This window comes from the organism of the source record quoted next, unplaced genomic scaffold (genome assembly GCF_019419815.1).
Source record: "Pyrus x bretschneideri cultivar Hongxiangsu unplaced genomic scaffold, Pyrus_bretschneideri_v1 Contig12, whole genome shotgun sequence".
NCBI classification, from domain to species: Eukaryota; Viridiplantae; Streptophyta; class Magnoliopsida; order Rosales; family Rosaceae; genus Pyrus; species Pyrus x bretschneideri.
The window spans coordinates 6126851-6150112 of record NW_025999413.1 but is presented as its reverse complement, the minus strand read 5'-3'; the positions used below and the strand labels follow the sequence as shown (position 1 = coordinate 6150112).

At 37.0% G+C, this 23262-nt stretch overlaps 2 protein-coding genes, 1 non-coding gene and 2 pseudogenes across 3 annotated transcripts; 4 read left to right on the top strand and 1 right to left on the bottom strand.

The window, feature by feature from the left end:
• The first annotated feature begins 1163 nt into the window (after window positions 1-1163).
• LOC125474427 (dirigent protein 1-like) lies at window positions 1164-2901 on the top strand. The gene is made up of 2 exons (XM_048578168.1): window positions 1164-2213; window positions 2686-2901. The coding sequence occupies exons 1-2, from the start codon at window positions 1763-1765 to the stop codon at window positions 2694-2696; spliced, it is 462 nt and encodes a 153-aa protein (XP_048434125.1). The 5' UTR covers window positions 1164-1762; the 3' UTR covers window positions 2697-2901.
• Window positions 2902-15982: 13081 nt separating this feature from the next.
• On the top strand, window positions 15983-18084 carry LOC125474426 (pterocarpan synthase 1-like). The gene has a single exon (XM_048578167.1). It carries the CDS (start codon window positions 17321-17323, stop codon window positions 17882-17884), a length of 564 nt encoding a protein of 187 aa, XP_048434124.1. The 5' UTR covers window positions 15983-17320; the 3' UTR covers window positions 17885-18084.
• A 1149-nt stretch (window positions 18085-19233) lies between these two features.
• Window positions 19234-19447, top strand: LOC125474607. Its single transcript, XR_007256077.1, has one exon. It is a non-coding gene; the product is annotated as a small nucleolar RNA U3 (small nucleolar RNA).
• A 598-nt stretch (window positions 19448-20045) lies between these two features.
• LOC125474535 lies at window positions 20046-21106 on the top strand (annotated as a pseudogene).
• A 507-nt stretch (window positions 21107-21613) lies between these two features.
• LOC125474134 lies at window positions 21614-22636 on the bottom strand (annotated as a pseudogene).
• Between the last annotated feature and the right edge of the window lie 626 nt (window positions 22637-23262).

The window sequence follows — 23262 nt, the reverse complement described above, 5'->3', positions numbered from 1 at the left end:
TTGTATTTTGGAATATTTTGTGGGAAATCTTCGGTTCTTGACCTGTATTCTTTGTGTAGGTTGTGATTCCACGTGGCAAGACGAGAGAGGAGAGAGAGAGAGCAGAGAGTGTTGACTCGGGGAGAAGAGAGAGAAGAAGGTGACTTAGTGGGCTGCCACGTGGCAAGCGAAGAGAGGAGAGAAAATCTGAAAAGAGATCCGGATAGGTAAATAGATAAGGGGACCAAAATGCAAAATTACATAACCCTTAAGGGGAAATCTAAAATTACAAAATAATTTTGGGGAGGGTTTTTTCATGGTGTTCGTTCAGTTGTCACGGTCACGAGGGGACTTGACCTCTGCCTAAACAGCCGGCTAGCTAGCTGCCACCTAACCCACATCTCGATTTTTTTCTCATTTAAGCAAAATTACCGCGATTGGGCATCGTTGCTGCTTTTTAATACAGTGATAACTTGATAAATTTATCAAATAAATATTAGCAAAGTATCAACAAAATCCCAAAAGTGACTATTTCAACATTATAATTTCATTATTTAAGCCAAATTCCCTTGTTTTTCGAAAAATCAATTCGTATTCTAGTCCCATTTGGTTTTCCACGAGAAATTTGAAAACCTAGCCAAAATTTTCTGTGTGTAGAAATTTAGTCAAAATGTTCTCTTTTTAACCAAAAACATAAACAACCTCAGTGAGTAAATATTGCAGTAGCCTTTATTCTCTTCTGAATCAGCAATCTGTTTTCTATTTGGCACACATGTGGCACAACTCTCTGTCAACCCATGATACCGTAGGGAGGATGATGATGTTTGCTAAAGTGAGAAGCAAAGAAACCTGAGAAGCGAAGATGAGTGAGAGTAAATTTTAATTTGGTTCTTTGCTTCTCTGTTTATCTTTGTTTGTCATTCTGGAAATTTCTTCAAATCGACATCTATAATGATTTACTTCCTTCATAAACTACATTGATTAAGGAGGAAAACGTGTAGAAGTTAAAAAATTTCTTCTCTTGAACAAGAAATAAAACAATTTGATGCCTCATGTACACAAAAATCTATTTATAATGGGAGTTGCATGCAAGCATTATGCATAAACAATTCTCAAGTGATTAGGAAGTAATCTAGAAGTCAAATAGTTGACATTTGCATATTAGGGCGTGTTGCATGCATGGATGCATTATTGCCTAAACAATTCTCAAGTGATCAGGAAGCAACGTGGAAGTAATTTAGAGAAGTTAAACAGCTGATTAGCAGAAATAATTGCTCCCTTTTATATTATATATTGAAAGTAGAGCCGTAACTGAAACTCACCAAGCAATTTCAAAACCTTAATTGCTCCTTAAGTTTTCCTAAGTAACCTATTCCCTTGGTTGCTCAATTAGCTCCCATGCATGAACCCATTGGCGTTAAATTTCATACCAAAGCTGTTTTTGGTCATGGTTCTTCTAGCCATGACTACATTTCCAGCGATCCGAGCCACTTACGAGTTCAAAGAAACCCGCCTGTCTTTCTACTTTCATGACATCTTATCTGATGCAGTCAGGTGGCAACAGGATTTAATGTATTTGTATATTAAAGTGTGTTGCATGCATGGATATATTATTGCTTAAACAATTCTCAAGTGATCAGGACGCAACACGGAAGTAATTTAGGGAAGTTAAACAGCTGACTAGCAGAAATAATTGCTCCTTTTTCATGTACAAATTGAAAACCTTAATTGTTCCCCAATTTTTCCTAATTAACCTTTTCTCTTGGTTGCTCAATTAGCTGTCATGCATCCACTAATGGCGTTAAAATTCATACCAAAGCTCAGTGCTCCATCCATGTTTTTCGTCATGGTTGTTCTAGCCATGACTACATTTCCAGCGATCCAAGCCACTCACGAGTTCAAGGAAACCCACCTGTCTTTCTACTCTCATGACTTCTTATCTGGTGCAAATATCACAGATGTTGCGTTTGCAGGTATTCCCGGCAAGATTTGGAACTACGATCAATTTGCCACTGTTTATGCGGAGGATGCCCCTTTAACGGAGGGCATAGATCTAAAGTCCGCCTCCGTTGGCCGGTTACAAGGCATGTTTATGGTATCATCATTGGATGGACGTAATGCCTATGATATGTTATCAATTGTGTTCACAAACAAAAAGTACAATGGAAGCACTCTACAGATTCAAGGAATTGATAAGCAATTCGAGCAATATAGAGAATTATCAGTGGTTTCAGGTATCGGAAACTTTCGATTTGTTCAGGGATATATTACATATAAAACGGTTTTTGTGGACCTTCCAAATGCATACTTTGTTACACAATGCAACGTTACAGTGAGACACTATTAGCAAGAAATCGCATGTATTTTTCTGTTATACTATGTATCTATGAACATTTAGTTCATGTTCTTATTTTTATCATATGCTTAATTCGGTTTGGTTGTGAAAATCTGTTATCGTTTATTATGAATAAAATCTTGTTACATTAACCTTTTGTCTTATCAATGTTTGAAATCAAGCCTCTTGTTTCCATTTGTATTTTTCAGTTTAATTAGCAGCTAGCTAAACCCTAGATGATCTGTTGCTTTGGAAATTATATAGCCTAAGCTAGTTAGCTGGCGAATGAACTTAAAGTCAATTAAGTAAAAAATGTTCATGTCATATCATGAAGACATCTGATGGCCTCATGCTTGTTTAATTATCTGCAGCATATATATAGTTGTCTTCAGGATGGCCTGGAATGATTTATTCAAGCTGAAGTTCAGCTCGATTCGTTTTTGGATCGGGCTCGAGGTCATGGTTGGTTGGCTGATAATTCGACTGTGACCTCCAACTTAAGTTTGGCTCGAGTTAATGAGAATAGAAGTTTTGTAAACAGAGAAATTAATTTCAATTATTCAATACATTCGCACATTACTAGTTCATTGCTGGGAGATTGAAGATAAAATTTGATTTTAGGAACCCAATTTGAATATATGGTTCAGTATAAATGCCTGACTTTCCTTCGTTTTTATTGGAGATAAAACTTAAAAGTTGTAAAACATTAGTTAGCATGATAAAACTTTTATCATGCAAAATTTTCATATACTTGGATTCCAATACCGTTAAAAAGCCGCAGCAGAGCCGGATCCATTTGCATCAAAGGAAGTTAAAGATCAATGTTTGGTGATGAATACTCAACTTTATATGCTTGACAACTTTGTAAACAAAAATAAAATTGATCAACTATTGTCTTTTGAATTAATAAACCTATTTATTTCAAAACATGTCCATCACTTCATACAAAAAAGTTGGCAATTTGAAGGACATCTCTCCCTTTATTATATCTATGAATCGCAAAGCTTCCGTTGCGACTCCTTCAACGGTAAGGTTTATGTCCTACATTAATTCAAAGTTAGATGATCTTATAATATATATATATATGTATACATGTCCACACAGATATAACTATATGGTGCATTACCTGTTTCAAAAGGTTTCGCACATGTTTATCCAAATGTGCAAACATACTTTGATTATTTCGTCGTGTCCCACCCTTCAAACCAAATAGTCTTGAGTTAAACTCATGAACCTTATCATGAGATTCAGTTTCACTATGGTTGTAGAAATCCCTAGTATCCACTGCAAATATGGCACCCTCGTCAACTAGAAAAAGTGGGCATCATCTGTTTTCAAGATAAAGAATAAAGTGGGTAATTAAAAAATTCCCATCAGAAGCAGATAATATGAAAAACAATAAGAAAACCACATCAAATGTTGGATTAGCTTGTACGCAAATTTAGATATCTGTATACAGGTAAATACAGAATTAGTTAAACTATTAAGGTTTTATTTCACGTACTTCAAAACAAACCTTTTATCTATAAGTTTACGAGTACAGATGAAATTCACATTGAAACGTTCTCATATGGGACGATAGCAATGATGATGAATTCGAGGACTTCCCCCGGGAAAGGTGTATTTTGCTATCGAGGAAAACTATAATGATCGGTATGGTTTCGATTTAATTTTAGGGTTTTGTGATTAATTTTGCAAGCAAGGCTATATATCCCAGATATTAGTTCTTTAAATTTTGTGTATTTAACAAGGAATGGAGTGAGAAGGGCACGAAGATCATCCCTCAAAGAAAGGAAGAACACCAGTTAAGTCCCCCGAATTTTTCAGTTATGTTTATTATTTTTTTGGACTTTTGTTTGTGATTCGGGTGTGCCAATCTCTGAATTATGAGGAAGATGAAGAGTGTTTTTTTTTTTTTTTTCTTTTCTTTTGTACAAATACGGGAAATAGTGCATATTATTCATCTATGTTGATATTAAATTTGTGTATTTATTTAACAGCGGAAGCAGAGACAGATGACAAACCAAAAACGGGTCGATGGTTTTGTCTCGAACCACATATCTCGCCGCCCATCTACTGTAGAATATGTAAGAGGACTGATGACCACATGTGATGCAAGACAGAATCAAGGGTATCGAGGAGAGTGGAATAGATAACTTGGGATTCGCTCAACCAGGGACAACAAAGTTTGCTCACGTCGCTAACCAAGCCAAATGCTTGATTTTAGAAGGAGAAACAATTCACTTCAAATGTACAAAGTAAATAATATTTTAATTCATTCAAGTCTCCCTAAACATACATATCCTTTAAATAGAGAGATTACAAACATTGGTAGGATAAATATTTATTACTAACGATTATATTTACTAGAAACCTAATAAAACATAACTTTGAAATATGAAAAGCCACAAACAATCAAATTTAATATAAAAACTATATTTAATGTAGTGCGTTGCATCATACTCCTCCAAAAAAACTCGTCCTCGAGTTTTCAAGTGACTTTTGGTTTTCCCTCAATCTTTGGGAAGGCCTTTCAAACTTTTCCATAACAGGTACAATAGCACAAGAAATTTACTGAGTGTTCGGAATCTTGATCCATACTCTTTCTTCAAATAGATAAGCTCGAAATGGCATATGACTCCAATGGTAAGCAATGCTTCTCTTCTTCAAAGGATTTCTTCTAGCCAAATCATCATGATAAAGAAATTTATCCCACATATAATCATGAATATCAGAGTAAGGAGTTTTTGCCCAATGTAGAAGTTTTGCATTAATTAAGTTTGAATTTACCACCTCGCTCATATATCGTAAAGTTTCCTTCACATCCACAATCTTTACTTGGTGCTCAACATTCAAGAAACTACCTTCAAGAATCTCATTGATCACGTGAATAACAATATCATCTTCTAAGAAATTATACAAACTTGGGGAGTATAGCTTGCTTACCTCACTACCATCCTCATCAACTTCATTCACAAAACGATTATTGACTTTGTCTTCATCAACTTCATTCACAAAACGATTATTGACTCTGTTTTACAAAACATAATCTCTCGAGACTGATGATCGAAATAGCGGAATGAATGTGTTAAAGTTAGGCAAGACAATCTAACCCATTAAATATGTGGTCTGTTTATAAGAAACCTGTTTTGGGTATATGATTCAATATCGGTCTCTGACTCTCCCCAGTTTTTATTCGTTTTTTGGGTTCCTCCTCATATTGACCGAACCTGCAGAGAAGGCCACTGGGAAACGAGCCATTTGTGAACAATAGAGTGACCCCGAGGGCAATATTATATAACAAATAATACAGTTATTATGTATTTAGCTTTATTTCTATTTTTAATATATGCTCCAGTGCTGGTGTTTTAGTTCTAGTGTTTATTTAGTTTGGTTCATAAATCATTTTCGACAACTTTGAAGGGGTCATGCAGTTAATATTAGTGTGTGACGGTTCTTAATTAACTATTCAAAACACTTTTTTATTGATAGGATGATGATAGGTAAAACCTTTAACTTATGGGGATCCATTGCCTGACGGATTTTGTGTATGGGGAATCTTCAATTCGATTGGACTTGCAAGGACAGGGTTTTGGGGAAGTTTAGCTGGTCTGTCCCCAGTCCACCCCTTTGCAGTCCCTTGTTGAAGTACTCGCACAGTCCTCTTTCGGTACCAGAAACACAGTTTAGTCATTGATATTTACTTGGGCATGTCACATGTTTATGGTGTCAAGTTAGGATTAGCATGCTCGACTAACTTGAATGCTTGTGCAGGCTCTTCGACTGCTGTTCGTGACGTGAGATGTCCACCATGTTTGAGGGAGGATCATGTGGTTACACTTTGTCCATACCAGTACTATGTCCCAAAGGGTGAAAAAGTCGGCCCCGGCGGTAAACTCGTTTGCATATGTTGTCAAAAAGAGGGTGGCCATCCTGGTGAGGAATGGGTAGGACAAGCTGTTGGTAATTATTACAGGATTTGTTCTTCTACTTATGACCACAGGACTGAAGACTGCCCAGTGAAAAAGGGAAGAGAGATAGTAGGAGGCAAGTTCCAATCGGCTATGGTGGACTCGTGAACAGAAATGTATTTAATTGGGTAAAACTGAGTTCATGCTGGATCAGGTTATATGATATGTAGTGTTCATATATGTTATGGTATGTTATATATGGTGTTGTGCTTATTTGCTAGATGGAAATGCAGAACTAAGTTCGTGAGAATATGTTTTAAAAGTTTATATATAATATTATGAAATAAAATCTTATAAGCTTAACCTCTGTGTTATGTTCATGTGCGTTTGCATTCTCTTGGCTTCAGATATCGTACCTAGCCCTTGCGTCTTATGCATTGCGTAACTAGGCTAGGCTTGCTATGGTACTGCACGAGTATGTCTTGTACTTGTTTTGCGTTTGCGTGCTTTGCTCGACATGCCTTGTTTCACAGACCAAGCTAGCATCAAACCCTCCGCAGTGTCAAGTCTTCCTTGTATCCTCATAGAGTTGTGGCTCTCGCACATCCGACTCATTGTAGTGGTCGTGACCACCTTGCCTCCAACCATTGTACAATTTGTACTCTGTGATAATCGCAGCTCTCTTTCTGAATTGGCACTCTTGATTGTTTATAGTAGTTTGCCTTCAATACCAATCATGAGCTCACGACTCTACACTCGGTGTCTTGCTTGTTAGTTTCAGCGACTGTCCCAAGTTCCCAACACAACAACACATTTCAAACACCATATAACAGTACCAAACCCTAATTATTTACCATTCAAACTACAAATTCATACAAACCTAACCCTAAATAACAAATTGCGCAACAAGAAAGGAAAGGAAGAGAGAAAGAGAGAGAGACCACTATTAGCAACGTGAGTGATTCCGTTGCCCCTGGTCGAGTGATTCTCAGTATCTATCCCGTAGCGACGTCGAGCGAGTTCCGTTGCCTTGGTTGAGTGATTCCCAAGTTATTATCCCTCGTTATATTCATTTACCCTTGGCTTCTCCTGCATCAAGAAGGTGATAAAGGTTTTGAGAGAAGAGAAGTCACTACAACCTTAAATATATGTTCCCCATGCACTGCATCAAAGATGATATACCACGTATTTGAAATAAAATTTGGCATACCATAATGTTTGTGTAAGTAAAAACAATTTGTGCTAAGACTAGCCTCGTTTGGTAGCTCGGACTATACTAACTATTTTTGTCGGACAGGATAAATAACCAACGGATAGTACTGACTAAATTAGTCGGATGTTTGGTGTAATATCAGACTAATGATCATATTATTTATACTGTCTTTGGTACTGAACCAGATAAGAAAAGGAAAGAAAAAAAAATTGACAAATCTTTGTTTGTTTGTAAGGGTTAGAGATGCAGCAGCGGAGAAGACGGAGGGAGATCGGTAGCCAGAAGAAGATGCAGGGAGGGAAGAGTCTTGTTCTAGGTGGTTGGATGAAACCTTGTGGTGGTGGTGGTTCATGGTGGCCGGCAGAGGAATTGGGTTTTAGGATTTGTGGGAAGGAGGGGGAAGAACAGAGGGAGGGGAAATGAAGAAGAAGATGTTCATCTTAGTCAACACCGGTGGTGGCCACTACGAGCCAATTTCCATGACCACCGCCAGGATCGTGGCCACTCAGCCTCTCTTCTTCTCTGCACCTCACTATCACAGACCTCCCTCCATTTATATGGTGGACTCTAAACCAAACAGAACCTCCCCCTCCCTAAAGTTGCAATGCTCAATGGCCAAAGAGTCTACCATATCTTCGTCAGGGGTCAATAGAGAGGGTACACAGTTGATTTCTGGTGACTGCGTGGTGGTGGGCGGTGGAATCAGTGGGCTCTGCATCACCCAAGTGCTAGCTACCAACCACAGCGACGCCGTCCCAAATGTCATAGTCATGGAGGCCAGGGATCGGGTGGGAGGCAACATCATCATCGTCAAGAAGGACGGTTATCCTGGAGCAGAGAAATCGGCTACATCTGGAAGGAAGGCTGCCCAACTAAATTGTACCGTGGTTTTGGAGAGGATAAACAAGTGGGTCTTTACCTTATGAAATAGGTAGGCCCATATTGTTTAATCCGGTGACTATTTAATACAAATGGACATCAAACATTGTACTGCGTATTATTAGTACTATCCAGTATCTTACACAATGTGCCAAACGAGGCCTAAGAGTCTGTTGTAAACCTACTCAGCTCGGGTAGGTGGTGAAGGGTGGAGAATGAGATAAAATTTTAGGGCCTATTTGATATTCTACTAAAAAAAATTTTGATTGTTCCCAAAAACAATTTTCAAAGAAAATCACTTAAAACAACGTTTTTTTTTTTTAAGTCCCAAAAATTCAGAAATCTATTTGGTTAAATTTTTTTAAAAAAATATTCTTAGCTTGAATTCAAACTATCTTGAGCTTAAATTGGAGAAGAGAGGATCGGAAAAAGAGAGAAGAGATGAAATAGTTGGCGAGGAGAAAGAAAGACAAGAAGAGGGTGAGGAGGTAAGGAGAGAGAAAAAAGAGGGGTTGATGAGGCACAGAGCAGTTAAATACAGTCAGAAGGTGGGGAGTAAGGGAAGAAAGAGACGGCGATGAGAGAGATAAGACAAAAGGTGAGGAGAGAGAGATCAGATAGGTTGAGGACGTGGGGGAGAAAAGAAAGAGAGGGTTAGGAGAGAGTGTACTAAAATGGTAAAAAAACTCTAAAATTTTACTTTTAATAATTTTAAAGGGTAAATTATATTTTTCATTTTAAGGTTTGAGTGCAATTACAATCTTATACAATATTTTTAAACTGTTTCAATCTTATACATTACTTATCATTTTATTTCAATATCATACCTTAGTAAAAAAATCTGTTAAGTTAAATATTAAGTGCTGACATAACAAAAATGGTTTCCACAATATATTTGTCACGTGGATAAAAAATCCAAATTTATTTTAGAAAATGTTAGAAATAATTGATTTTACAACTAAAATAAAAAAAGAAAAAAAAATCTGGAACGTCACACCCCTACCCATCTCTTCATTCCCATCCGACTGCCGTACCACTATGACTTCTGCAATTCCATTTTCTTCCCTCTCAGTTCTCTTCTTCTCTTTCCAAACCTCCATAACTCTAATATTTTCTTCCTCTAAGCGAAAAACCAAAATCCATTTGAATTAAACTCTAATTGATTGCTAATAAAATCAGTACCTTTAAACAAATTGGGACTCAAACCCCCTCCCTCTTTTCTCTCTCATCTGTCTCCCTCTCTCTCACTCAATTTTCTTCAGCATATCTAGGTCGCGGAGCATAGAAGACAATGAGGCTCTCAATCTGGTTCTTCTCGGCATCAGGGAGGGGGTCTTGTCCAAAGAGAAGTTAGGAGCGCATACAAATTCAAATCAAAGAGGGGTGCAATTGTAGTTAGAAAGAGGGGGAGATAAAAATTCAAAAAATTCCGTTAAAAGAAGTGTGGTAAAGATAAGGCTAAATTTTTTCCTTGATCCATGTGGTGAGACACTACTTTTAAATCTATCCCTGTGGTGAAAAAATGTTAATCTTAACCCTATGGTGAAGTTCATTATCAATCATAGTCCAAATTGAAATTTCTGTCAAAATCTCATCCACATGCAGGGGTAAAAAGGTCATTCCATTTTTTTTTCTTTTCTTTTTGATTATTCCACTTTTTTATAATCAACAAAAATAGAAGGAAAAAAAAAAAAGAACAAATCCCTCCCCAATCCCTACCCTTGTCAACCACAGCCACATCGACCACCCACCACCTTCCTCCCTCTTTCTCACATAACCCTAGCCATCCCGTCCACTGTTCTTCTTAAAATGAAACTAAATTCAATGTTTGCATAATAACTTATATTCTAACCTAAACGTGGTGAGGTATTTTGTGATTTTTTAAATCTTGAATTTAGACTCTTGGCTCTCTTGTCTGATAGTATAAACCTTGTGATTTTATTGTTTTATTGTAGCTCTAAAAGTTTTAAAATTAAAATAAAATTATGTCCATATGGTGCTTTATGATTGGTTGATGGAATCAATAAAAATGAAAATAACAAATTTGCCCCTACAAAAGACAAAAGAATGAGGAAAAATCCAATTTGGACAATGATTGATAACGAATTTCACCACAAGATTACAGTTAATAGCTTTTTCACCATAGGGGTATATTTAAAAGTAGAGTATCACCACAAGGATCACGAAAAAAAATTTGGCCTAAAGATAATTATTATTATTTTTTTTGGAACAAAAAGATAATTATATTTAAAATAAAATAAAAATAAAAATAAAAACAAGAAAATAACTATGAAGAGCATCAGAATCCACGACTGGATTTCGATGCAGCCCCAACGCCTTGCCCCGCCAACCTTTTCTTCGATGGCGACCCCAGCCCAATCCTCTTCGATTTGGACGTATCCAACACAACCCCCAAATTCACTGAATTCACATTTCAAATTGTGAGTTCACCTCTGTTGCGCTCTCTGCCTGAACCACTACCAGATTCGTCAGCCGGAGTTTAGGTGTTCGCCTCTGTTCTGCTCTCTGCTTTAACCACCGCCACCAGATTCATCATTAACCTCTGCTGCACTCTGCTGAACCCCTACCACAAACTGCAACAAATCATCGCGCGAGAATCGCCGCACTGATTTACATAGAGAGTTGGGTGAGCTGAGCAGACGAGAGAGAGCAAAGGCCTTAGGATTCTCGCTTCTCAGCCATTTCCATTCCCACCGCATCTCAAATGAACCCGACACTCATATCGCTTGCCACCTCCATCGTGTTCTCTCGAGGTACAACTTGAATTGGTTGGGACTTGGGAGATTTGCAATTACAGAAAACCCTAAAATAACTCTCCTCCTCCGCGATTCCAAAAAAACAGTAACAATTGGATTAAGCCTTTATATTATTGAGAGGACGTTGACTGTTTTCTGCCGAAGAGATTTCAAGACTCTTCCGTTGATTTTCGAGGGACCGACTTCGAATTGCTTCCATTTTGGCATCGGAAAATATGATGAAGAAGATGAACTTTTTTTTTCAATTCTTGTTTTTAATTTTGTTATTAATTAATATCATTTTATTTCTTTTTATCCACATGGTGCAAAGTTAGCAGCAATATCAGCACAAATATTGATTTTATTTTTGTCACGTTATTATTTAACGGCAAACTTAACATATTGTATAACAGATGTATAAAATTGAAATAAAATAATAATTAATGTATAAGATTGAAATGTTTTAAAGATATTGTATGAGATTGCAATTGACCCCAAATTTGAGGTGGTAAAATATAATTTACCCATTTTTAAAATATAGCCTATATTTTTAAGTTGGTTTGGAATCCAGTTTTTAAAAGAGTCCTATCAAACAAATATTTAAAGCCTAAAACTCAATAAGTGTTTTTTAGTTTAAAAAGTTAAACTCTAGTAAGATACCAAACAAGTCCTTAATTTTCTCCTACAATTGGATTTTGGAATTTTTCATTAATTTTCTATTCATCTTTTTCATGTACATTACAAAAAAGTAATTTTATCCCTAACGTAGACAACATATTATTTTTTTTCTTCTTTGCTTTCATCTGTTCACTTTGCTCATTTCTTGTCAGCTGCATTTTTTATCACCACCATGAACTATAGTGTATGCTCACCATATACCTCATCATTTGACACGTGTCTTTTTTACTTAATCATAGTTAATTTTCTTCAAAATTAGAAAAAGCACATATAATATTAAAGTTAGTTATAGTTAATTGAAAAGACAAATGTCAGCTGAGAAGGTGTATGTTAACATATAATATTAAGGTTAATTTTCATCAAAATTAGAAGAAGATGCGTTCGTCTTTTTTTTTTAATTTTTTTTTTTTACAAAAAAAAAAGAAAATTTGTTTTTTAATTTAAAATATTTTCAATCCACGTGGGATATTTAATTAGACTTGTAGGGTCTAGTTATATGTCATGTTATCACTTAACAGAATTTTTGATGGAATTGTAACGGAAAAACTAGATTGATTTGCGACATCCATTTTCAGAGACTACATTGATTGATTTTCAATTTCAAAGACCATCTTGATGGAGTGGGTCAATTTCAGAGACCATTTGTGATAAAAATCCTATGACTTTTGCATGGATAGCATGTCTAGAAAGTCCTTGTAAAATCTCTATAAGAGAGATGTCTATGTACATTTGAAGTAATCTCATTCCAGAAATAAAAGTTGTAAACTATTTAGAATAATTTTCTCAAAATGTGCTGCTTCTTCCTTTCTTTCTTTTGTCCAATTTTATTGAGAGAGAAAATGTACATTACACATATGGAGAATATGCTTCTCACTCTCAGGAATGCAAGGAAAAAGCTCATTGCACATGTTCGAATGTCAAAGAATTGAATGTTCCTATTAAATTTGAACACAAAGATTGGAAGTTGCAACATCGGTGTGCTGGAAGATGAGTCATTGAAATGGCATCTTCGGTTTGGCCAACTTCATCTCAATTGCCTAAAGTTGCTGTCAAGTAGAGGAATGGTTCATGGTCTACCCTAGATTGAAGCCACATGCCAAGTATGTGAAGGTTGTGTGCTTGGCAAGAAAGCACAGCTCTCATTCCCTATTGGTGATACATAGATAGCAAAGACACCAATGCAGTTGGTGCACACAGATATATGTGGTCCATTGGAGCCCATGTCTTATGGAGGTAATAGGTATTTTATTACCTTCATTGATGATTTTAGCAAGAAGACTTAAGTTTATTTTCTCAATGAGAAGTCAGCTGCCCTAAGAGTTTTCAAGGAATTCAAGGCACTCACAGAGGCTGAAAGTAACCATAAGCTTATGGCTGTGAGATCAGATAGAAATGGAGAGTACACCTCCAATGCTGTCTAAGCACACTGCAAGGAGCAAGGAATTAGGCATCAACTAACTGCTACCTATACCCCACAACAAAATGGGATAATCGAAAGAAAGAATCGAACCATCCTTGATAGGACAAGGTCCATGCTTAAAGAGTAGAATTTTCCAAAATAATTGTGCGCATAAGTTGTAGCTTGTTCGATTTATTTGTTGAATCGATGTCCAACAAAGAGTGTCAAGAGGATGACACCAAAAGAAGCTTGGAGTGGATACAAGTCGAATGTTTCACACCTAAGAGTTTTTGGGTGTATTGCATATGCTCAAGTTCCAAAAGCCAATAGGAGGAAGCTCAATGATCGAGGTGAAAGGTGTGTGTTTATGGGCTATAGTGAAGAGTCCAAGGCATACAAGCTCCACGACCCACTAACTGGCAAACTAGTGGTTAGTAGAGATGTCATCTTTAGTGAGGAAGAGGCATGGAAGTGGAACAACAAAGAAGTTAATAAAGAGAAGATTGTTTCCACTACTTTTGAAGAATCAAAAGTTGTACCACCTGTTGAGTAACAGCCTGCTTAATAAATCATAACAACTCCATTGCACAGAACTACAAAGAGTGGTCCTACATCCAGTGAAGAAAGCAGCTCCTCAACTCCAATAAGGCTAAGAAGTCTCACCGAGATATATGGACAAGAAGAAGAAGAAAAAACCAACATTTTCTGCTTGTATGCAGACCACGAGCCTCTCTCATTCAATGAAGCTATGGAAGAAGATTGTTGAAGAACTTCCATGGAGGAAGAAATCCATGCATTGAGAAGAATGACACTTGGGAGTTGACAAAGCTCCCACCAAATCAGAAGGCTATTGATGTCAAGTGGGTGTACAAGATCACACGCACCGTAGATATGAGTGTAGATCGGTACAAATCAAGGCTTGTAACGAAGGGCTACAAATAGAAGTATAAAGTGGACTATAATGAAGTCTATGCTCCAGTTGCAAGACTTGACACGGTAAGATTGCTAATCTATCTTGCTGCTCAACATAAATGGAAAATTTATCAACTAGATGTCAAGTTAGCTTTCCTTAATGGAGTTCTTGAGGAAAAAGTGTATGTGGAACAACCAAAAGCTTCCAAAAGAAGATAAGGTGTATCATTTGAAGAAGGCTTTGTATGGCCTCAAGCAAGCACCATAAGCATGGAACTCAAGGATTGATAACTACCTTCACCAAAATGGATTTCAGAAATGTCTATATGAGCATTCAGTTTACATGAAGAATGTACAAAATGGGATTTCTTAATTCTTTGTCTCTATGTAGATGACTTGTTGTTTACAAGAAATAATGAAACAATGTTCTGTGAGTTCAAGCAATCCATGTTCAATGAATTCGAGATGATTGACAATGGATTAATCTCATACTTTCTTGACATAGAGGTGAAGCGAGAAAGTGATGGTATCTACATCTCTCAACAAAAGTACACGAGAGACATATTGGAGAAGTTCAATATGGACAAGTGCAATCCTGTCAATACTCCAGTTGCAACTGGATTGAAGCTGTCCAAGGAAGGAGAAGGTGAGTTTGTAAACTCAATTGTGTACAAAAGTCTCGTTGGAAGCCTAAGGTACCTTATAATCACAAGACCAAATATATTTTATGGTGTTGGACTCGTGAGTCGGTACATGAAAACACCAAGAGGGTCTCATTGACTGGTTGCCAAGAGAATTTTGAAGTACATAAGAGGTACTCTAAACTATGGTCTATTCTATAATTTTGGTGAAGGTGCAAAATTATTTGGTTATTCAGATAGTGATTGGGGAGGTGACCAAGATGAAAGGAAAAGCACAACTGGCTATGTGCTTTTTCTAGGATCAACAACTTTCTCATGGACTTCAAAGAAGCAATCAATTGTTGCTTTGTCATCATGTGAAGCTAAGTACGTTGTTGTAGCCTTAACTGTGTGTGAGGCAATTTGGTTAAGAAATATGTTGAAATCCTTATGTCATCCACAAGTGGAATCGACTGTGATTCATGTGGATAACATTTCAGCTATCAAGCTTGCTAGGAATCCAGTCCAACATTGAAGGAGCAAGCACAGTGATACCAGGTTCCATTTTCTGAGGGACCAGGTGAAGCAAAGGACAATTGAGCTTGTCTATTGGCACAAGAAGGAACAAGTGGCTGACTTCTTCACAAAGCCACTGCCAGTTGAGTCATTCAAGTTGCTACGTGAAATGCTAGGTATGAAGGCATTTTGATTTGAGGGGGCGTGTTGAAAGTTCAAATCAACAGCTATTGAGGGGCCGAAATTGGTGGAACACTTCTCAGCTAGCATGTTGTTTTCTTTTCTTTTTTTTCTATAGCTGCCTTGTTTTTTCAACAGTCATACGTGTTTTTTGTTTGATAGCTTTTGTGCGTGTCTATGATAGATTTCAACACTAGGTTTAGAAAGTCTTTGTTTTGTATTGTTTATTAAAACCACTTGTGTGGTTCCTTTGTTTTTTCATGTCGTAGTCTTCGGTTGCTGTTAAACATTAGTTGTTGATGTTCGTGGAATTGACCCATCTCATCGTCAACAAACATTAGTTGTTGATGTTCGTGGAATTGACCCATCTCATCGTCAACAAGATGGTCGTTGGAATTGAAAATCAATCAGTATAGTCTTTAAAAATAAGTATCGTAAATTAATCTAATATATCGGTTTCATAATTAGATCTCACAAATCTAATTAAATATTACCAAGTGGATTAAAAATATTTAAACAATTAAAAACAATATTCAAAACAACGTTATCTTTTGTATAATTAAAAACTTAAAAGAAGGTAAAAAAAAAAAAGGGAAGATGTCAATCTTCTTCTCATCCCACCCGAACACAACCACACCCAAATCCTTTCTTATTGTATTAATTTCTCAATTAATGGGGAAGTTAAAGAAGCGAAGTACCAGGGGTTGAAGGGACCGAAGGAGGTGGTGATTGCGTCGTGGGTGCAGGGGATGAGTTATTAGCTGGTGGAGGAGCAGATTTGGAACCAGATGGAGGAGGTGTGACGGTGGAGGATGGAGGAGATTTTTCTGGTGTTTCTCCTTGTGGTGCTAGTGAAGAATCGGGCGAAGGGGGCGGGACATCAGCTGGAGGAGGTGGGGACTCTGGATTTAGGTGGAGGTGAGGTGAGGCTTCTGCTGGAGGTGTTTGGGAAGATTTGGGAGGGGCGAACCTTCTGATGGAGGTGGTGGGGAAGCATCTAGTGGGGGTTCTGACGTAGCCGAAGGAGAGGCAGCTGGTGGAGAAGGTGGTGGCTATGCTGGAGGAGGTGATGACGGGGGTGGAGAAGCTGTAGCTAATTTTTTTGGTTTATTGTTATATCAATTCCATCACCAAACTTTTCAAAGTTGTTGATGTATTGGGAATTAAAATCGTGTGGAGGGGTTTGGGTGTAGTGCAGGTGTGATTGTGTTCAGTTGGGATGAGAAGAAGATGCGTTCGTTTTTATTTTTTATTTTTATTTTTTATTATTATTTTTTTTTACAAAAATAAAAATTGTTTTTTAATTTAAAATATTTTTAATCCACTTGGCATATTTAATTAGACTTGTAGGGTTTAGTTATATGTCATGTCATCACTTAACAGAATTTTTTATAGAATTGTAACGGAAGAACTAGATTGATTTACGACATCTATTTTCAGGGATTACATTAATTGATTTTCAATTTCAAGGTACTATCTTGATGAAATGGGTCAATTTCAGAGATCATTTGTGATAAAAACCCTAGGACTTTTACACGGATCGCATGTATAGAAAGTCTTTGTAAAATCTCTATAAGAGAGATGTCTATGTACGTTTGAAGTAATCCCATTCTACAAATAAAAGTTGTAAACTCTTCCTAATATTTTTCTCAAAACTTGCTGCTTCTTTCTTTCTTTTGTCCAATTTTATTGAGAGTGACAGTGAGAGATGTGATAGGGTTAGAAAAATTATCACCCACATAATTTTTTTTTTTTTTATCTTTTTGGAAACTTGTCACCCACATATTCTGGTATTGAGTTAGTAAACTTTGACTACCTACATTTTTCATGCTATAAATTGAAAGCATACCCATGACTGAACCTCACCAAGCAGTTTCAAAACCTTAATTGTTCCCCAATTTTTTCTAATTAACCTTTTCTCTTGGTTGCTCAATTAGTTGTCATGCATCCACTAATGGCGTTAAAATTCATACCAAAGCTCAATGCTCCATCCTTGTTTTTCGTCATGGTTGTTCTAGCCATGACTACATTTCCAGCGATCCGAGCTACTCACGAGTCCAAGGAAACCCACCTGTCTTTCTACGCTCATGACTTCTTATCTGGTCCAAATATCACAGATGTTGCGTTTGCAGGTATTCCCGGCAAGATTTGGAACTACGATCAATTTGCCACTGTTTATGCGGAGGATGCCCCTTTAACGGAGGGCATAGACCTAAAATCCGCCTCCGTTGGCCGGATACAAGGCATGTTTATGGTAACGTCATTGGATGGACGTAATTCCTATGATATGTTATCAATTATGTTCACAAACAAGGAGTACAATGGAAGCACTCTTCAGATACAAGGAATTGATAAGCAATTCGAGCAACATAGAGAATTATCAGTTGTTTCAGGTACTGGAAAGTTTCGATTTGCTCGAGGATATATTATGTGTAATACGGTTTTTGTGGACCTTCCAAATGCATACTTTGTTACACAATGTAACGTTACAGTGAAACACTACTAGTAAAAAAATCACGTATATTTGTTACACTATGTATCTATGATGAAACACTACTGGTAAAAAATCGCATGTATTGTTCTTGTTTTTATCATATGGTTAATTCGGTTTGGTTATGAGAATTAGTTATCGTTTATTATGAATAAAATCTTGTTACATTAACCTTTTTTCTTATCAATGTTTGAAATCAAAGCCTCTTATTTCCATTTCTAAAATTATTTTTTCAGCTTAATTAGCAGCTAGCTAACCCTAGATGATCTGTTGTTTTGGAAATTATATAGCCTAAGCTAGCTAGCTGGGGACTGAACCGAAAGTCAATCAAGTAAAAAATGTTCATGTCATTTCATGAAGATATCCGATGGCCTCATGCTTGTTTTATTATCTGCGAAGCATATATATGGTTGTGTTCAGGCTCGGCTGGAATGATTTATTCAAGCTGAAGTCCAGCTCGATTCGTTAGTGGATCAGGCTCGAGGTCATGGTTTGTTGGCGGATAACTCGACCGTGACCTCGAACTTAAATTTGGCTCGAGTTAATGAGAATAGAAATTTAATAAACAAAGAAATTAATTTGAATTATTCAACGCATTGCACATTACTAGTTCATTGTTGGGAGATTAAAGATAAATTGTTTTTAGGAACCCAATTTGAATATATGGTTCGGTATCAATGCCTGATTTTCCCTCGTTTTCATTACATAACAAATAATTTATTCAACTCTATTTTATATGGAAGTATTTTTGCTCACTATCATAAACTATGATGTATGCTCACTATACATCTAATCATCTGACACGTATCGTTTCTTCTAACTATAACTGTATAACTCATAGAAGGTTGGGGATTATCGTAACAGTCTTTTTTTTTAATTCCTTTCTTTTGAACTTAAACTAATCTTCATAAATATTTATAAAAATAAAAAAATAAGACCAAACCTATGTTGCTAAAACTTTACGATTACTATTTGGGGGACCATCTAGCAAACTAAAATTTATTGTTTATTCTCTTTTTGTGGACGCATAACGATAATTAAGAATATTTAACTAAACGCCAATAATCTCGTTTGGAATGAAGTTAGAATGTTCAGGAGAGTGAGAGAAAGTATGCCCAAAACTCCCGTGCCTTTCTGATCAACTAGATTTTCAACAAGTCTTTCTATTAGAACAATAAGCGAAACTACAAGTGAACCTTCATCATATGGACCCTCACACCCTATTCCATGACGGTTTCGATGCAACTATATGTTTTTTTGTGTTCTATTTGTGTTACGATAGTAGAGTACCAGGTAGTTTAACAAAATTTTCTTGATGGAGAAATTTTTCCACATACGCAATATTTAAGTCGGTACTCCCAAGTATAATAATACGTGAAGAGGGTCTGCTCTATGGGTTGTACATTTGTGTCCTTGATTGCTATGGAGACGGGAACCTCAGTCGGGTGAATTAACCATGACCTTGTGATCAGACCGTGATTAACAGCCCTACGACTCTTGGATCGTTTGAGCGGTAGGTGATCGCTGTCAGCCGTTGTAACAACCGGCTGGGGTGGTTACACGATTGTCTGACAGACCCTCCCAATTTTTATATTTTTCTAAAATCCAATTGGAAAAAAATGGGAATTTATAATTTTTACGCCCAACTGTATTCCCCAAGCTCCACAGGGCATTCTTCCACTGGCCATTTGAAAGATGAATCTCTACCTTTTGAATAAGGTGCCTAGCCCGTCTGATTTAATAGTGCATTGCTAAGTATAATTCTTTTTTCACATAATTACACACGATTATTCTAAGGAGGTGAGAAGGAATTCTAATTTCTAGAAGCAGTTTTTTCTTTTTTATTTCGTTTTAGATCGTATGAGGTAAGGCATATATAACATGAAAGTTTCAATAAAGAGTAATGTTAGGGAGATCAAATTTTTTAAATCAAATGATGTGTCATCAATAAGAAACAAGCACGTTAATCGACATTTAATTAATAATCCAATCATCTACCATCACATCATTTTATTTACAAATTTAGTTTAAAAAATTTGATTTCTTTATCATTACCCTTCAGTAAAATAATGTAAAATTCTTTGTGAAACCATCCCACTTGCTCAAGTAGGTTTTACTATTAATACACCATCCTACAACCAATATTTTTAACATCACACGCTTCTATAAATTAGAACGGCGATTGGTCGTGCCTATCTTCAACATATTTACAGAAAAAGAGTCTGGTTCTAGTTCTCCAAATCTTGCGAATCCAAATACAAACCCTAAAAACAGTGTTTCATTTTCATCTTTGTAGGTCAGATTGCGAGAATCTCAATTCTGAAGAAATAAGAACTAATCAAACTTTAGAGTGTGGAAGTCCGACCGGTTATTCGCATCATCTTCTTCCCACAGATCAAATTACACTAGAAATAGAGTTTGATTCTCGTTCTCTCTTCTTCCGGTCCGAATACCCTAACTAGAAAACTTCATTGCATATTCTCCACTCATTTTACTCTATCTTTTTGTGTGCATTATCTAAATTCAGTAAGATCAATTAACTAATGGATTTGATGAGTTGCTGGAATAGAAGCACAAGGGACTACTCAATACTGATTGGAGCAAAGGCAGCAAGTTCAAATAAGTTGCCTTCTTCTAGCTAATGCACACAAAGGCAGCAAAGGAGTAGTGCCCCAGTCAAATGGCAGATGTGGAGCTCAAGTATACAAGAAGAGTCATCGTGTGTGGTTGGGAACCTTCGATGACGAAGAAGAAGCTGCTTTAACCTACAACAATGCTTCGTTAAAGTTCTGGGGTCTTGATGCCATCACAAATTTCAGTCGGAACCAAAGGACACCCTACGAACGTGATGTCACTGAGGCTCTTTTCTTGGAGTCCCATTCCAAGGCTGAGATCGTTGACATGCTTCGAAAACATTCTTATGCCAACGAGCTCGAGATGTAGAAGCATAAGTTGTACAATGGTGGTGCCCTAGGCCTTGATGCCGGCGGAAAGCGTATGAAGTGTCACCTTGATTTAATGGACACATGTAGTAGCGAGAGGGAGTTGCTTTTCGAGAAAGTGGCACCACCAAGCGATGTAGGGAGATTGAACCGCATGGTTATACCAAAACAACATGCAGAGAAGCATTTTCAGGTTCATCTGAGTGTAGGGTTTGGTAAAGGGATGTTGTTGAAATTTGAGGATGAGGTGGGTAAAGTGTGGAGGTTTGGGTATTGTTATTGGAGTAGTAGTTAGAGTTATGTGTTGAGCATACACTGCATTAAATGGTGGTGAACCAAAATGAAGTTAGAGAAATTAGCTTTTGATGTTCTTCTGGAATTTTTGTTGGTTCTAGGAGTTATCTTTGACATTAGATTTGTGAATTCCAGAAGGATTTGGGCCCTTCGTTTAGGAATGCGTTTATATTGGACTGCTTCATGGGCCTATGAGCCCAAATAAATTATTATAGAGGCCCAATAGAATATGAAAAGCTAGTTGACAAATATAAAATTGGGGAATGGGAATTTAAATCCCTGACTTTTTACTTGGAACTTGAAAAGTAAATAAGGGGTGAGGGTTTGAAATTGAGTTTGAACCCAGACATAATCAATGTGTTGAACAAAAAGATCATAATTATGGATGCAAATTTTCGCCCGTTTTTTCATTTGACGAAAATGCATCTGCAAAATAATAACATCTAAGATTAAGGCCAAAAGTCTCACGAATCTACGATGAATTGTTTTGTGGGGGGGGATGCTTTGGCCGAAGAATTTCCGATGCAAAAGTTAGAATTTGAGAGAAAAAGTGTTTGGAAATTTTTGGTGGAGAAAGAACTTAGGTTTTTGGAGAAAGAACAAAGGATGGATTCGCTTTGTGAAGGAGAAAAAGCTGAAAGCTGGATTCGCTTTGCGAATCCACCCTTTGCTCAACACATAACTCTGACTACTACTCCAATAACAATACCCAAACCTCCACACTTTACCCACCACATCCTCAAATTTCAACAACATCCCTTTACCAAACCCTACACTCAAATGAACCTGAAAATGCTTCTCTGCATGTTGTTTTGGTATAACGATGCGTTTCAATCTCCCTACATCGCTTGGTGGTTCCACCTTCTCGAAAAGCAACTCCCTCTCGCTACTACATGTGTCCATTAAATCAAGGTGACACTTCATACGCTTTCCGCCGGCATCAAGGCCTAGGGCACCACCATTGTACAACTTATGCTTCTACATCTCGAGCTCGTTGGCATAAGAATGTTTTCGAAGCATGTCAACGGTCTCAGCCTTGGAATGGGACTCCAAGAAAAGAGCCTCAGTGACATCACGTTCGTAGGGTGTCCTTTGGTTCCGACTGGAATTTGTGATGGCATCAAGACCCCAGAACTTTAACGAAGCATTGTTGTAGGTTAAAGCAGCTTCTTCTTCGTCATCGAAGGTTCCCAACCACACATGATGACTCTTCTTGTATATTTGAGCTCCACATCTGCCATTTGACTGGGGCACTACTCCTTTGCTGCCTTTGTGTGCATTAGCTAGAAGAAGGCAACTTGTTTGAACTTGCTGCCTTTGCTCCAATCAGTATTGAGTAGTCCCTTGTGCTTCTATTCCACCAACTTATCAAATCCATTAGTTAATTGATCTTCCTGAATTTAGATAATGCGCACAAAAAAATAGAGTAAAATGAGTGGAGAATATGCAGTGAAGGTTTTCTAGCTAGGGTATTGGGAGCGGAAGAAGAGAGAACGAGAATCAAACTCTATGTCTAGGGTAATTTGATATGTGGGAAGAAGATGATGCGAATAACCGGTCGGACTTCCACACTCTAAAGTTTGATTAGTTCTTATTTCTTCAGAATTGAGATTCTCGCATACTGACCTACAAAGATGAAAATGAAAGAGGGTTTGTATTTGGTATTTGGATTCGCAAGAAGTGCAGAACTAGAACAAGAGTCTTTTTCTGTAAATTTAGTTCAAAATGTTTTAGATAGGCAGGACCAATCGCCGTTCTAATTTATAGAAGTGTGTGATGTTAAAAATATTGGTTGTAAGACGGTGTATTAATAGTAAAACCTACTTGAGCAAGTGGGATGGTTTCACAAAGAATTTTACATTATTTTACTAAAACGTAATGCTAGGGAGACCAAATTTTTTGAACCAAATTTGCAAACTAAATGATGTGGTTGTAGATGATTAGATTATTAATTTAAGTATCGATTAACGTGCTTGTTTCTTATTGGTAACACATTATTTAATTTGTAATTTGATTTAAAATTTTTGATCTCTATAAGCTTGACCGTTTGGCATATCCTTGCTATCAATGACTTAGTTTGTGACCCTTCCGAAATGAAATTAGGATCGATAACCTTATGAGATACTTCTGAACCGCCTTCACTTGTAATAGGATAGT

What these genes read in the sequence shown, in the direction of transcription:
- LOC125474426 (XM_048578167.1), top strand. Translation starts at nt 17,321, where the DNA reads ATGCATCCACTAATGGCGTTAAAATTCATACCAAAGCTCAATGCTCCA.
- LOC125474427 (XM_048578168.1), top strand. Translation starts at nt 1,763, where the DNA reads ATGCATCCACTAATGGCGTTAAAATTCATACCAAAGCTCAGTGCTCCA.